Raw genomic sequence first — 16,282 nt, forward strand, 5'->3', positions numbered from 1 at the left:
TGAAAATATATCTGTAAATAATGAACAAAAATAACAGACAGACAGTAAGAGATTTGAATAGGCCCCTTACAAATAATCCAAATGGTCAATAAGCATGTGAAAAATGTGCCTAACTTTTTTAATAATCAAGGAATACAGGGAGTTCCCGTTGTGGCTCAATGAGTTAAGAACACTACTAGTATCCATGAGGATGTGGGTTCGATCCCTGGTCTTGCTCAGTGGGTTAAGGAGCTGGCATTTCCACAAGCTATGGCTCTAATTCCATTGCTAGTCTGGGAACTTCCATATGCTGCACCTTGGCTATGGCCCTAAAAAAAAGAAAAAAAAGAAAAATAATCAGGAAATACAAATTAAAACTATAATGTGTTATCACTGTGCATCACTAGAATGGCTAAAATTAAAAAGACTGCTAATACCAGGTGTTGACAAGAATATGATCCAACTGCTATCCTATACACTGATAGTGAGAATATAAATTGGTACAAAACTTTGGAAAAATATGTTTGATATTATCTACTCACTCTGAATATATGCATGTTCTAGGACCCAGTTACTTCATCCTAGGCATATGCTCAACAGAAGGATGTGCAAATGTGCACCAAAAGATACATGCAAGGGTTTTCACAGCAAAATTAGTTATAAAGACAAAAAATCAGGATGAAAAACCCCGAATGTTCATCAGCAGTGGATAAGATAAAACATTGCAGCATTTCTAAAGGTATATGACACATTCTTGCAAATTAATGAACTGTAGCTGTGTACAACAACATAGATGAATCTCACAGACATACTATTGAGTGAAAGAAGCTGTTTATACAAAGTTCAAAACTAGGCAGAATCTAGGGTTTTAGAAAGCAGTAGTAAAAAACAAACAAACAAACACAAAGACAACCTATGGAATGCGAGAAAATAGTTTCAAATGATGCAACTCACACAGGCTTAATCTCTAAAATATGCAAGCAACTTATACAACTCAACAGCAAAAAAGCCCAAAACCCAATCGAAAAATGGGTAAAAGACCTGAATAGACATTTCTCCAAAGAAGATATACAGATGGCCAACAAGCACATGAAAAAATACTCAACATCACTGATTATTAGAGAAATGCAAATCAAGACTACTATAAGGTACCACCTCACACCAGTCAGAATGGCCATTATTAATAAGTCCACAAATAACAAATGCTGGAGAGGGTGTGGAGAAAAGGGAACCCTCCTGTACTGTTGATGGGAATGTAAACTGGTACAACCACTATGGAAAACAGCATGGAGGTACCTCAGAAAACTAAATATATAATTACCCTTTGATCCAACAATCCCACTCCTGGACATATATCCAGACAAAACTTTCCTTGAAAAAGACACATGCACCTGAATGTTCATTGCGGCATTATTCACAATAGCCAAGACATAGAAACAACCTAAATGTTCATCGACAGATGAATGGATTAGGAAGATGTGGTATATATACACAATGGAATACCACTCAGTCATAAAAAAGGAACAAAATAATGCCATTTGCAGCAACATGGGCAGAACTAGAGACTTTCATACTAAGTGAAGTAAGTCAGAAAGAGAAAGACAAATACATATGATATTGCTGATATCTGAAATCTAATATACAGCACAGATGAACCTTTCCACAGAAAAGAAACTCATGGACTTGGAGAATAGTCTTGTTGCTAAGGGGGAGGGGAAGGGAGTGGAATGGCCAGGGAATCTGGGGTCAATAGATGCAAACTATTGCTTTAGGAATAGATAAGCAATGAAATCCTACTGTATAGCATTGGGAGCTCTATCTAGTCACTTACGATGGAGCATGATGGAGGATAATGTGAGAAAAAGGATGTATTTATATGTATGTGTGACTGAGTCACTTTGCTGTACAGTAAAAAAATGGACAGAACACCGTAAACCAAATCATTAAAAAATTAAAACAAATAATAATAAATATAAATCAAACCATCAAGAAAAAAGGCAGTAGTAATGCTGGGAGGTGCTGTAATGATTGGGAGGGGACAAGAATAATGTTTCTGTTTGGTTGGTAGTAATTACATCTTCACTTAGTTTGTGGTTACAAAGATGTGCAGAAGTTTATATTTTATAATAATTTGTTGAGATGTAAACTTGACTTGTGCATGAATTTTTATGTATATTATACAAAATTTTTTCCAAAAGGAGGAATGGGGGAATTCTCCCTTTTAAGTATCAAAACACTTTTTTAAAATTTAAATAATACTTTATTGCCTTTGACTTTCTGATAAATTCCAACAAATGTAAAGCAGGATTTTCCATTGATACTCATCCTTTCTTCTTGAGTCTCCAGTATTTTTTAGACTCAGAAAAATATTTTCTTAATATAGGCTTCGTTGCTCTTTCAAAGACCACGCTGAAAGAATTGTTTTGGTTTAATTTCTGATTTGCCCCTGCTCATGAACTTCTCATTCTCTTCATCTTGTCTAATTTATAATTTTTGTAGGAGCTTTTTTCTTGAAAAAAATAATTGAAGAGATGAGGAGAGATGACTACCTTGATTTTGATTTCTAGAGACATAATTGTCCCACATTGATAATTGTCAAAAAAGAGAAGTAAGGAGTTCCCACTGCAGCACAGTGGGCTAAGAATCTGACTGTAGCAGCTGGGATTTCTGTGAAGATGCAGGTTTGATCTCTGTCCCAACACAGTGGGTTAAGGATCTGGTGTTGTTGCACCTATGGCTCAGGTTGCAGCTGTGGCTTGATTTAGTCCTTGTCCTGGGAACTTCCATACACCACGGGTACAACCAAAAAATAATAATAATAATAATAATTAAATAAATAAATAAGAAGGAAACTCTTTCTGTCTGTAAGACTTCAACAAAGCAGTTCCAAATTCAAAAGATTTTAAATGGCTAGCAACGTCATTCAAGTTTCACTTTCTGAATGTCACTCTTCCTCTCTGAGAAACCTCAGAAGAAACAGATATGGAGAGAGGAAGTAGTTCTCTGTATGGCAGAAAGCTGGTAGGAGAGGCTGCAAATGGAAAAAAACCTCCAAAGAGGGATGAAGTGAAAAACGGCTTCCAACAGTGAAAGCAAAGGGGCAGGACATTCTTTCTTGCAACTCAGGTATGCATTAGGCCAATTTGAAAAATAGAGCTCTCTGGCAGAGATAAGACTACATGAATTTTCCTGATTATTGTGATAAAACTCAAATAAATTAGGGGAAATAAACAAAAAGATGGCATCTTGCAAATGAACAGATTTTAACGCATTCCTAACTGGACTTCTGCAGTGATTATCACCCTATCCTCAGGAGAAGGGATTGAGGAGAAACTTCATAAAGACAACTGAAAAAGTATTAGAAGCACCTCACGAACACACTAAAAGAAATTGGGAAGAGGATAAAGGAAGAAACCAGAAGAAAGAACTATTTTTAAAATTATTATTCTGGAGTTCCCATTGTGGCTCAGCAGGTTATGAACCCAACTATTATCCATGAGGACACAGGTTCGATCCCTGGCCTTGCTCAGTGGGTTAAGGATCTGGGGTTGCCACAGGCTGTGGTGTAGGTTGCAGATGTGGCTTGGACTTGGCATTGTTGTAGCTGTGGTGTAAGCCAGCAGTTGTGGCTCCAGTTTGACCCCTGGCTTGGAAACTTCCATGTGCTACACCCAAAGCCCTAAAAAAAAAAAAAAGAAAAAAATATATAATTATTCTCCATCTATATCCTTCCCCCATTTGCCTGGCTGCAGTCTTTATTTTCAGCCTCTATAGCCATGAGAGCCCTTGAGAAGGTCTTCCCCCTTCCTCTCTCTTCTTCACTTGGTCTCCAACATTTGTGTCTATTCTTCTGCCCAGTGCAAAACTTACTCCTTTCTCTGCCCAAAGACCTCTTGAATTAAGTACAAATGCCACTCTGGCATTCGAGACCCTTCCCAATACATCTCAAGCTGATTTTTCCACACTCTGTCCCCTTGACTCTTAATATATAGCTTGTCCACAATTTGAAGCTCCTAACTGTCCATTCTCAGGGCTCTGTTTGTGCTGCTCCCTCTGTCTAGAGCTATGCTAGCCATCATGATACCATCACTACATGTGACCCGAGCACTTGACTAGTCTACACTGAGCTGTATTATGATGGTAAAAGTATGCACCATATTTTGGAAAGAGTATGAAGAAAAATGTAACTATCTCACAAATAATTTGATATTAATGTGCTGAAATGATAATATTTGCTTGTTAAATAAAACATACTGTTAAAATCAACTCACTTGTTTATTTTTGCTCTTTTGATGTTGCCACTAGAAACTTTTAATTAGTATAGATTACTTGCATTATATTGGTTCCAGGGAGCACTGATCTCGAATGCCCTCCACCATGTCACCTGTACCATGGCCACCATTTCCTTAGACACACTGCTTGCTTCCTTATCCTCCCCATCAGCTATAATTCCTTTTCCCTTTGAGAGTTACCATTCCTACCACAGTTGACACCTTGTACCTATCTGAAGACACTGGCTGTGGTCTACCTCATATTTTAACTGTGGTATATAGGAAAGAGCCCAGGTTTGACTGCAAACCACCCATCTTATTAGCTGTGTGTATCTTGGGCCCATTACAGCCTCTCTGAGCCTCAGTCTTGCCCTCTGTAAAATGGAGATGACAATAATCCATCTCAAATATTTACTATGAGGATTATTCATAGAATGGCATAGAGTAAGTGCTCAATTTATGGTAACTAATACTACTGCTACTAATGCTACTGCTGTTTTTATTCCATTAGAATGTGAACTCTCTCAGCATAGAGGACCAGAGGCCATTGGATGTGGGTAGGGTGAGCAGGCCCTCTGTCACATCTGGGGATGTCAGCTCAACCTGAATTTTCCAGTCACCCTAGAAGGGCAGGCCCCAGTGACCAGCCTTGTAGGACAACTTCCCTCCCCTGAGTGCAATGGACCATCTCTAGGTTGACAGACTACTGTGACTCCTCAAATTGACTTTTGTGTTGTGAGGCATGGATGCTTTAGGCTAATCCGAGGAGTCTTTTCAAAAAGAAGAAATTTTGAGAAGTTATTCAATGATTGATATAACTGAGCATTTTAAAGTAGGACACTAGAGAGATACTTTTGCTTTTTCCAAAACCCAATGTGTAGAACTCATGAAATGGCTGAGATTCTCTTCAGAGCTGGCATGCAAAGGTCTAAGTCCAGAGAGAATCAAACCCACATAAGAGGCAGAGTAACCAAAAATGCTGGGATTATTTTTCCTTTACTCTAGATTAACCTACACTGAAAGAACACAATCACTGGTGGAAAATTGAAAACCACATAAAGAAAAAAAAGAGATGAAAATCACTCTTTAGTTTCACAAATCAAATATAATCACCATTAAAATGTTGGTATATTGCCTTTTATTAATTTTTTTCTCTACATAGTTACATTGGATGTACAATTTATGCCCTACTTTTGAATATAACTAAGTTCTTATTTTCTAATGACACAAGTAGCATATGCTCATTGTAGAAAAAAATTAAATGTGAATAAAACAAAGAAAGGCTAACAATTTAGTAACATTTATTAAATTCTGTCAAATAAATGCATTAAATTATGTAAATGCCTAATAATCCTATCTCTCAGATATCCTCATATCATAGGGAAGAGCCCATTTATAAATAGTTCCAAAGGTACAAAGTGAAAAGGGGAAGAAGTTTCTTCCTTGCTGCATCCTTACCCTTAGAGTTCCACAGTATTCTCTCCTAGGGTATCTACTATTAATAAATGAGTGAAAAATGCCCATAGAAAAAATTATATGTATACCTTTCTTCTAATTTATAAAACAAATAATAACATATCTTTATTATGTGTATTGCACTTTTCATTAAATATCTCTTGAATATAGGTCCATATAAGATAATATTCCTTTTTAATGGTTATATAGCATTCTATTTTGGTCTGAATCATAATATTACTTGGCCAATTGCCTAGGGATGGATATTTACTTTGTCTTTTTTATTATGACAGTACTGAAATGAATATTCATGTATGTTCATATGATACATAATATATGACACACACACACACACACACACACACTCACACACACACACACAAACATAGTTCTAGTAGGAGTAAATTCCCACCCAGTATTGCAAGCTAAAGGGGCAACTCCATTGCTTGAAATTTAAAATTTTGAATTGTATTGCCAATTTCCATGTGGCATCTCCTATGAGCTAGTTTGGGCTCCCTCACACATGGTAAGTTCAGGGCAGTAAGACCACTTACATGATGGCTGACAGCTTCAAGAGTAAGACTTCCAACTAACAGCAGGTAGATGCTGCATGGTTTTTCCTGACCCAGTCTCCAAAATTACACAACATTGTTTCTACCATAGAATTCTGACCAGATTCCAGAGGAGGGAGACAAAGCCTAGCTCTTGATGGACTGTGTCAAAGTCACTCTGTAAATTATCATGTGGAATGGGAGATATTGTCCTATTTTTGAAAAAACAATCTTCCCCACTCTCCAAGATGTTTGCATAAAAGTATACTTTCATTGAGCATATATTAAAATGCCCAATTCCCTTTGCCCTTTGTAAATCTTATTGGTGAAAAATGGTTATCTTGTTAATAGTTTGATTTACATTTCTTAGTAACATTGAACAGGTTTCCAGCTTTACTGACTCCTTATATTTCTTTTCTTGGTATCTAGCTATTCTAAACTTTTCTGTTGGATAGTTTTCTGTTAATTTTAAGAGCTCTTTTTAGGTGAATAAATGATCCCTTTCTGATTGTGTGTTGTAGCTCTTTTTGATATGCTCTTCCTTTTTGAGTTTATTGCCATACTGATATTTGTTAAATCATTTGTAGTCATATTTATCAATGGTTTCTATTATAGCTCATGGGTGCTTTTTTTTTTTTTTTTTATGGCCACAGCCACAGAATATGGAAGTTCCCATGGGCAGGGATCAAACCCACATCATGGCAGTGACCTGAGCCACAGCAGTGAGAATGCTGGATTCCTAACCTGCTGAGCCACAAGGAATTCCAACATTTCTTCCCATGAAGATTTTTTCCTATGAGAGATTTCCCCAAAACCTCTCATTTCTTGTGACTGTATCTTATTCAATACAATTAAGTTTTTCTTTTATGTCTAATGATTTCCTAGATATATTATTACTTCGTTTCTGAGTTTGTCTAAATCTTGTTTATATTGTCATATATAATTTTAAAATATTTTAAAACTCCTTTGGTAACACTATGTTAAAATTTGATCTGTTTTGTATGCGTGTGTTCCTGGTATATTTTCATTATCTGTCGAGCTATTAGTCTGCTCATTATTCTCTTTTCTAAAAATAACTTTGTATGAGATTCAATCTTAATACCATTCTGTTGCTTGATTTTACAGGAGCTTATTTTTCCTCAGCTTCTAGAAGCTGTTCAGACTTGTTTTTCTAACTTCTCAGAGCTCCCTCTGCTGTTGCTTTTGTGAAGTATTCAAAAATAAGGCCATTTGCTTTCTGAGTTGTCCACCCCCTACACTAGTCTGGTCTTCTCTTTCCTTGTCTTTGCTGTTTCTTTTTTTTCTTTTTTTTTCCCAAATACAAAGAAAATGTATTACCAGCAGAATACAAATTCATAGAAAGTCACAACCTACCAAATTCAAAAATTAGATAATATGCTTGCTTTGGTAGCACATATACTAAAATTGGAATGATACAGAGAAGACTAGCATGGCCCCTGAGCAAGGATGACATACAAAGCTGTGAAAGATATTTCTTTGAGAAGATAAATGCTAGCTGAATCTATTGTAATCATTTCACAATATATATCAAACCACATATATGTCAATTATTTCTCAAAACTGAGAACCTTGTCTTTGCTGTTTCTATCCTGCTAAAATTTGATTCCATTTCTAGCACTTTCTCCTTAGTGTAGGACCCTTTCCCAAAGGGAAGCTGTGCCTGATTGGTTTAAAAATTGCTGAATCCTAAACTATTCCTGTGCCTTTCAGAATTTACTGAGGTCCCATCACAACTCATTAGCTATAACACTGAGCAAAATCCCTTCTAATTTCAGCTGCTGTTCTCAGATTGGCCTGGATAGATTTCCAATAAATACCTCTTGGCTATTTTATGGTTCTCAGGTCCATTGCTTTCTTCTGCTTCCTCCCACATGGATGGGTTCTGTCGGGTATTATGGCAATTGGTGTTTTGTCCTCATCTGCTTGTATTTTTTTGGTTTATGTCAACTAGTATTATGTTCAATAGGGTCTTGGTTTCTATTTGGTTGCAATGTCTGTTTCTTTGTGAGGACTCATAGAAATTCAAAACTATGCTACTACCACTGCCATCTGTTGAGAAACTCATTCCCATTTTTTGGATCGTTTGCTGCATTTCTTCAATTCTCAATACTCATTCATTTGAATAGGTTTCATTTCAATGAACGACTCTGGTATCTTTTTGTTTTTGTTTTTGTTTTGGTCTTTTTGCCATTTTTTGGGCCGCTCCCGCAGCATATGGAGGTTCCCAGGCTAGGGATCTAATCAGAGCTGTAGCTGCCAGCCTAGGCCAGAGCCACAGCAACGCGGGATCCGAACCGCGTCTGCGACCCACACCACAGCTCATGGCAACGCCAGATCCTTAACCCACTGACCAAGGGCAGGGATCGAACTTGCAACCTTATGGTTCCTAGTCGTATTCGTTAACCACTGCGCCACGATGGGAACTCCGACTCTGGTACCTTTCTTACACTCCCAATTTAGAAGAAAGAATAAACTGCTTCCTAGACCCCTCCCATTTAGGAAACATTTCATCAGCACAGTTCAAGCACAAGTAGTTTCTTAGGAATACCTTAAATATCACCTATAGATAGTTCCTTCTGGGGAGAGCTGATTATATACAACCAACTAAAAAGATGGAATGGAATGGAAGGATATTTGAGAGATATGTTAAACTTATTGTATATCAGAAGACAGGAGATCTATTGATGATGAGAAACCTGGAGTCCAGGATTGAACCACTTTTATAAATTTACATTTACTCAGATACTTCCACCTCTACTTTAATTTAGCACAACAAAAATATTGTTCCTGTACATTAAGCATATATTAAAATTATAATAACCAATAGAACTGATGCAGCTATCTGTAAAATAATGGAGAATTTCTCTGAGCATCTGGTGTTGTCAGGAAATGCGAGATTTCATATAAATGAATTCATTCTTCTCCACCACTAGCCCCTCGGTATACAATTTGTTAAATCCTCTAACTGTTCTGTTTGCATTCATTCTGCCCTCCATCCTTTAATGATTACTTTCTGTACAGAGAATGTTCTTCCCCAAAATCTAATCAAGTTACTTTGCCCTCCCTAAAACCCTTATGAAGAGTCTACTACTTTTGGATAAAGAATGACTTCTTAATGTGGTCTCACAATCCCTGTGCTCTTTGGCTCCCACCTGTCTTTTGGCCTCACCTCAGATCATTCTCTGACCACTCTTTGACTTGAAGGTCACAACAGCCTTCAGTCTAATCTATTGCCCTTACCATGCATTCTTCCACCACAGGGCCTTTGCACATACAGTCCCATCTGACTTTTCTTCTGATGTCAGCTTCAGTGTCACTACCTCAGGTCAGTCTTCTCTAATCTCTTCTACTATATTAGGTCCTTATATCATAGGAACCCACTCTACCACATACCTCTCCTCTGTAAAAGTTGTCACTATCACATTTTTACTTTTGTATATTTCTTTGGTTAATGTTCTTTTCCCCACTTAAGTATGATCCATGAGAGTGAGGATTACAAGCTGCAGCAGCTAATGCTACAATGGTACACAGCGTGGGTTTAGTAAATTTGGTTTGAAAAATAACACAAGGTTTTCTGAAAACTGAAAATCATTACTTAAAATATTATAATTATTAGAACTTCTCTTTAAAGTGTACTATATGTCTCCTGTCTCCTTATAGGCAGGACATAAAATCATAATTTGTAATTTTTACTTACTCCTCTCATCAAAATCTGTTACTACACTCTGAGTAACAGGACTCAGAAATATTGAGCTAAGATCCCTTATCTCAACAGTAACATCACCTATTAATGCTTGATAATTTTTCTGTCCATTTTCCTTCCAGACCTCCTTCTAATAAATGGAGTATATTTGCATGTGAATGGAAAATTTAAAAATTTAGATTGTTAGAAGTATGTGCAAAATAAAAATACATTGGCCCTAAATAATGGTCACAAAGGCCCCCTAAAAGGGGAATCATGAACTTTTATGCATGGCCCATGTTACATTCATTTTACCTCCTTAGCGATATTACTTAATAGACATTAAGTTATATTCTGGATAGTTGAGACTGCCAGAAAAAAAGTGATAAATTAAGTCGCATAAAATCATGTGATGTCTTGCTGCTTATGGTTAGGGCCCTACAAAAAAAATTCAGATCAACTTACTTTAACAGTATTCTATTTTAGATAGAAAGTTGGTATCTTGTGAAGTCATAGACTTCATGTATTTATTGTTTTGTAATAGTGTAACTGGGAATTAAATATAATTCTTATGAAAAAGAAAACTCTCTTAAAAGCAACCCCCCCAAAATCTCGTAAATATGAAAAAAGAAAAAGAGAAATCTTTGCCAAATGAAAGAACCCTGAAACAATCAAGCTCAAAATGACTTGGCTTATGGTGGTTTTTTTTGCACTTACAGCATATTTTAGTGTTTATTAGTTCACAAATACTTTCCAAAACATCCAAAATCCCCAGTTCACTAAAACTTTACCAAATGTAAGAATTCCTCCAAATGTGTATAACTTTTGTTCCCTAATATATGTGAAATAAAATAGTGTTGGATGAATGCTAACAAACTCAAATGACATAGGAAAACTGAAAGGGAGAACTGAAAGTGGGAAATTCCTCTGAACTAGAAAGAGTGGAGGGCCTTCCAGTATAAATAGCCTATGGAGAAAGAACATTCACACTGCACACTCCTGAAGACTTCACTTCAGCACTTGAGTAGTGGAGCCAGTAACCGTGTTTCCGTTTTCATCAATGGCTAACAAGTGCATCCTCCAAATCGCTCTCCTGATGTGTTTCTCCACCACAGCTCTTTCCATGAGCTATGATGTGCTTCGATACCAACAAAGGAGCAGCAATTTGGCATGTCAGAAGCTCCTGGGACAGTTGCCTGGGACTCCTCAATATTGCCTCGAAGATAGGATGAACTTTGAGGTCCCTGAGGAGATTATGCAACCACCACAATTCCAGAAGGAAGATGCAGTATTGATTATCCACGAGATGCTCCAGCAGATCTTCGGCATTCTCAGAAGAAATTTCTCTAGCACTGGCTGGAATGAAACCGTCATTAAGACTATCCTTGTGGAACTTGATGGGCAGATGGATGACCTGGAGACAATCCTGGAGGAAATCATGGAGGAGGAAAATTTCCCCAGGGGAGACATGACCATTCTTCACCTGAAGAAATATTACTTGAGCATTCTGCAGTACCTGAAGTCCAAGGAGTACAGAAGCTGTGCCTGGACAGTCGTCCAAGTGGAAATCCTCAGGAACTTTTCTTTCCTTAACAGACTTACAGATTACCTCCGGAACTGAACATCTCCCCCCTGTGGCTCTGGGAATTGACCATGTTGGCAATGATGTCAGGCTCTTCAAGCAGGGGAAGCTCTTTCAGTGACTGACAGACAATGCACTGAATTTGAATGGACTGTTAAAGACTTTTAGCTTTTTTAATAATAATTTATGCATTAAATTATGTATTTAATTTTTTACCTTGGTGGATTTTCTGTGTGAATCGGCGGGTTACGAACCTGACTTGTATCCATGAGGATGTGAGTTTGATCTGAGGCCTGGATCAGTGGGTTAAGGATCCGGCATTGCTGTGAGCTGTGGTGTAGGTCGCAGACGTGGCTTGGATCTGCCGTTGCTGTGGCTGTGGTGTAGGCCAGCAGCTGTAGCTCCAATTTGATTTTTTTTTTAATTGAATAAAGATTTTATTATGCCACACACACAAAAAGCAATCGGTACAAAAAAGGCAGCTTTTGGCTATTCTGTTGAGAATTTCCTCGATTTCTCCCATTAAAGTACAGTTTTCAAAGCAACCACCATGACAAAGGAAGCATCTAATTAGTCCATTTTCTTCTGATCCAAGAATGCTGAACATTTACTGTCCCATCTGTAGTTGTATCAGCAGTGTAATCAATACTTACACTGCCATGCGTGGGAACATCCATATGCCATGCACGGCATCCTAAAAAAAAAAAAAAGAAAAAAAAAAAAGAACAAAACCTTGAGAAATAAATTATTTACAGAGCAAAAGTCAATGCGGCAGTTTTAATTTCATCTTGATTTATGTAACCATTCGTATTAAAAACCTTTTGTGTGGAGTTCCCATTGTGGCGCAGTGGTTAACAAATCCGACTAGGAACCATGAGGTTGCGGGTTCGATCCCCTAAGTGGGTTAAGGATCCAGGGTTTCCGTGAGCTGTGGTGTAGGTCGCAGATGTGTCTTGGATCCTGAGTTGCTGTGTCTCTGGCGTATGCCAGTAGCTACAGCTCTGATTAGACCCCTAGCCTGGAAACCTCCATATGCCATGGGTGTGGCCCTAGAAAAGACAAAAAGACAAAAAAATAAAAAAAATAATAAATAAATAAATAAATAAAAACCTATTGTGTGTTCTTTGTAAGATGAGCCTACAAGTAGTATAGTTTCTGGCTCCTGCCTTCAAGAAATTTAAAATACAAGAAAGCCATGTGGAATATACAAGGTAAAAAGAGCATAAGGGGACTTGATTTCAGGAGAATAAATGTGACTTGGGCCTCCACAGAATTAAAATGGCAGAAGCAGGTAGGTGGCTATGGACCTAGAAGCAGAGGTGGCTACTGTTTCTATTCTGTGCCCCAGGATCTTTGGCCCTAGAGTTAGAATTTGACTGTCAGGGTAACCAGAGGAATATTTCAACTCCTGCGTTTGTCCTAAACTCATCCCTATTATCTTCATGATGCTCTGCTTCTCTCCCCCTCCCCATAAAGCCTAAGGGTATGAAGTTCCAAGTACTTCTGTGACACTGGTAAGTGGTAGTCCCTTTATGGTACTCTTCATAGGACAACCAAGATATATGAGTGTCCTAGGAGAACTGGGGTCTCTGTCTGCTTCCAGGGCACAAACACCAGAGGGAGAAAGAACTCTGCTTTATACCTCTGCCATCTAGCTAGGTTTCCTCCCCATTTTTTTTTTTCCAGAAAAGTGACTCTGCTCTTGGCTCCCCCTTCCCTGTTCATACAGAATCCCAGGACTATCCTATCTGCTTTTCCTGCTGCTCTGTATCTCTGAAGCTACATACCCTTTAAAGCCAAATCTAAGACAGGTGCAGTGGGGAGTTCCCTTTACGGCTCAGTGGTAATGAACTGACTAGTATCCATGAGGATGTGGGTTAGGTCCCTGGCCTCACTCAGTGTGTTAAGGATCAGGCATTGCCGTAAGCTGCGATGTAGGTCGCAGATGGGGCTCGGATCCTGTGTTGCTGTGGCTGTGGTGTAGGCTGGCAGCTGCAGCTCTGATTCAACCCCTAGCCAGGGAAATTCCACATGCTACAAGTGCAGCCCTAAAAAGCAAAAAACAAAACAAACAACAAACAAAAACAAAACAAAACAAGACAGGTACAGCAAAATAAGTTTTTTTCAGGCCAAATGAAAAACCAGGAAGTATGGAAGAAAAGGAAATTCCAGTGGGAGAGAGAAGGCATTAACTTATTCTAGGGCATATCCTGGGAAAATAGTTTCCCTAGAAGCTCTTTGGGCACCTGGAAAGCATGGCTGACTTACTGAACCCTTTGGGAACTTGAATTATTACAACTGTTTCTGTCATTAGCATTGTTTAGGCACTGTGCTGAGCTCTAAACTATGTAATTGGATTTGGTCCTTTTCACAAGCACCCCTCAGTTTGGCACAATTCCATTATTGCTTTTTACAGGTCAGGAAAATAAGGCTCAAAGAGATTTAGTAACTGTCCCCAGGTCACACAGCTAGTGAATTGAAGTTAAAAAAGAAGTACAAGGTGGAGAATCATGTAAGACTTTATTTGTATCTAGGCATTTTCTCCTATAGCAGTGCGGAAGTCTGCGTTCACTTTAAGGGATTCAGCTTTGAAAAGAAATGTTAGTTGGAGTTCTTTTGTGGCACGGCAGGTAAAGGATCTGGTGCTGTCACTGTAGTGGTTTGTCAGTTCTGGGGTGTGGTTTCAACCCCTGGCCTGAGAACTTCCACATGCTGCAGGTGCTGCCAAAAAAAAAAAAAAAAAAAAAAACACAAACACTACAGTGCAGACAATGATTTTGGAACTACCCCCCTGCCCCATTTCTGACTCAGGCTGGGTAACACACCAGCTGTGGGACAAAGAGTTATCCTGGTGGGTCTACTGCTGGTGTCATCCTCCCAAGCCAGACAAGGTCCCCATGAAACAATAAACTTTCTGTCTCTCTCCAACTCCCCACAGCCTGCAACTCCACACCCCAGCTCTGCCTAAAGCCCTTTTACATCTGTACTTCCTTTTGCCTAGGAGTCAAAAACAAGATCAGCACATAGAAATGCATGGCTAGAGCAGCCAAGAGGATGCTAAAAAGTCTCTCTCAGGAATGGGCTCCAGCTGCCCAGCTGCTTTTCTGAGTGGAACAACTAAACTGGATGAGAAACGGAGAGGCTGGGGTAGCCCTGGAAAGGTCTACTCTGTGTGTGTGCAGGGGGCCAGGAAACAGAGGAGAGGCTTCTTCTGCAGAATTATAAATCACTGTGCCACAGCCAAGCATGCTGGCCCATCTGGAATATCAAAAATATGTCCATCATAGTAAACCATAAAAATAATTAATATTAATTCCAATAAGAATGAGAGAGGCTATACTGAAACTGTTTGTGTGTTTGCATGTGTTAAACAGCTATGCCAGATATGAGGTAGCATACCTACATAGATAGCTACATGAGGAGTAAGGTGATTATTTTATCTGGCGCCAGGATACCTCACAGGGAAAGCATTTGTTACTTAAAAAAATATCTAATGGGCCTCTTGAGATCCAAGGTGAGATCCTGAGGGTAGATGTGCATACATGAATCACCAAATTAGTGGGGGACAGAAGGCAGAGCCATGACAACAGAGCCACTCTCTGCCCCCACCCCTGCAACCTCCCACCTTGAGCATCCAAAGAAATGACATGGAGAGGACACCGTGCTTCCACAGACATGGATTGGGGGGAGGGCAGCAGTTTTATCTAGCTCTTAAGCAATTAGAAGGCCCTGGCGAACATTTTGATTAATATAAATACATAAATACTGCCTAACCATATGGAATGTGGATACCGGGTAATATCAGCGTACATTTGTATGGCTTTTTTTTTGGCAGTTAAAAAACTGGTATTTAGGCAGTTTGGGTGTCGTTAGACACTTTTAGGTACTCAGATGTATCTGATGCAGGGACTTGTTCATAAAATACTCCTAGGAAAATGGAAAGAACATGCCATGGGCTGGGAGAAAATATTTATAAATCACATATTTGATAAAGGAGTTGTGTCCAAAATACATTTTAAAAAATACTCTGAAAACTTAACAATAAGAAAATTATCAGAGTTCCGGTCATGGCTCAGTGGTTAAGGAATCTCACTTGGAATCATGAGGTTTTGGGTTTGATTCCTGGCCTCGCTCATTGGGTTAAGGATCCGGCATTGCCATGAGCTGTGGTGTAGGTCGCAGACGCAGTTCAGGTCTGGCATTGCTGTGGCTGTGGTGTAGGCGGGGAGCTGTAGCTCCGATTAGACCCCTAGCCTGGGAACCACCATGTGCCTCGAGTGTGACCCTAAAAAGACAAAAGATAAAAAAAAAAAAGAAAAAGGAAAAGAATCAATCCAATTAAAATGGGTGATATATTTGAATGAATACTATATCAAAGAGATACGTGAATAGCAAATAAGTACATGGAAACACTAAAGCCTTCTTCATGGTTGGTGTGTGTGTGTGTGTGTGTGGTTTAATTACACAGGTGCCTATATCATTACACAAGGGCATACCATAGCCACTATACTTTATGAGAAAAGTCCACCAGCCATTGGGTTCTATGTGTGACACACTTGAGGTCTGCCCAGAACAGGAGGCAGGACTTCTGTTTTGACTCGTCTGGTTGTGGGACATAATACTGAGAGCCAGCAGTTGTTAGTAGTCAGAAGGTGAAGGGCACCCAGAACCAGAACTTGTCAGTTGCAAACATTTTCTCTAAATCTGTTATTTTGATGCTTATTAAGCCTAAAAAGAGGAT

At 38.7% G+C, this 16,282-nt stretch overlaps 1 protein-coding gene and 1 non-coding gene across 2 annotated transcripts; both read left to right on the plus strand.

Moving 5' to 3' along the window:
- The first annotated feature begins 7,651 nt into the window (after positions 1-7,651).
- On the plus strand, positions 7,652-7,755 carry LOC146406990 (U6 spliceosomal RNA). The gene has a single exon (XR_014834157.1). It is a non-coding gene; the product is annotated as a U6 spliceosomal RNA (small nuclear RNA).
- Positions 7,756-11,019: 3,264 nt separating this feature from the next.
- Positions 11,020-11,580, plus strand: IFNB1 (interferon beta 1). The gene is given in 1 exon segment (NM_001003923.1): positions 11,020-11,580. A coding segment is annotated over 1 exon segment (561 nt).
- Positions 11,581-16,282: the final 4,702 nt, after the last annotated feature.

This window comes from Sus scrofa, chromosome 1, assembly GCF_054392235.1.
Source record: "Sus scrofa isolate SSC_HxYL_T2T_F1_AM1 chromosome 1, Sscrofa_HxYL_maternal_Yorkshire_Landrace_v2.0, whole genome shotgun sequence".
In the NCBI taxonomy this organism is placed as follows: domain Eukaryota; kingdom Metazoa; phylum Chordata; class Mammalia; order Artiodactyla; family Suidae; genus Sus; species Sus scrofa.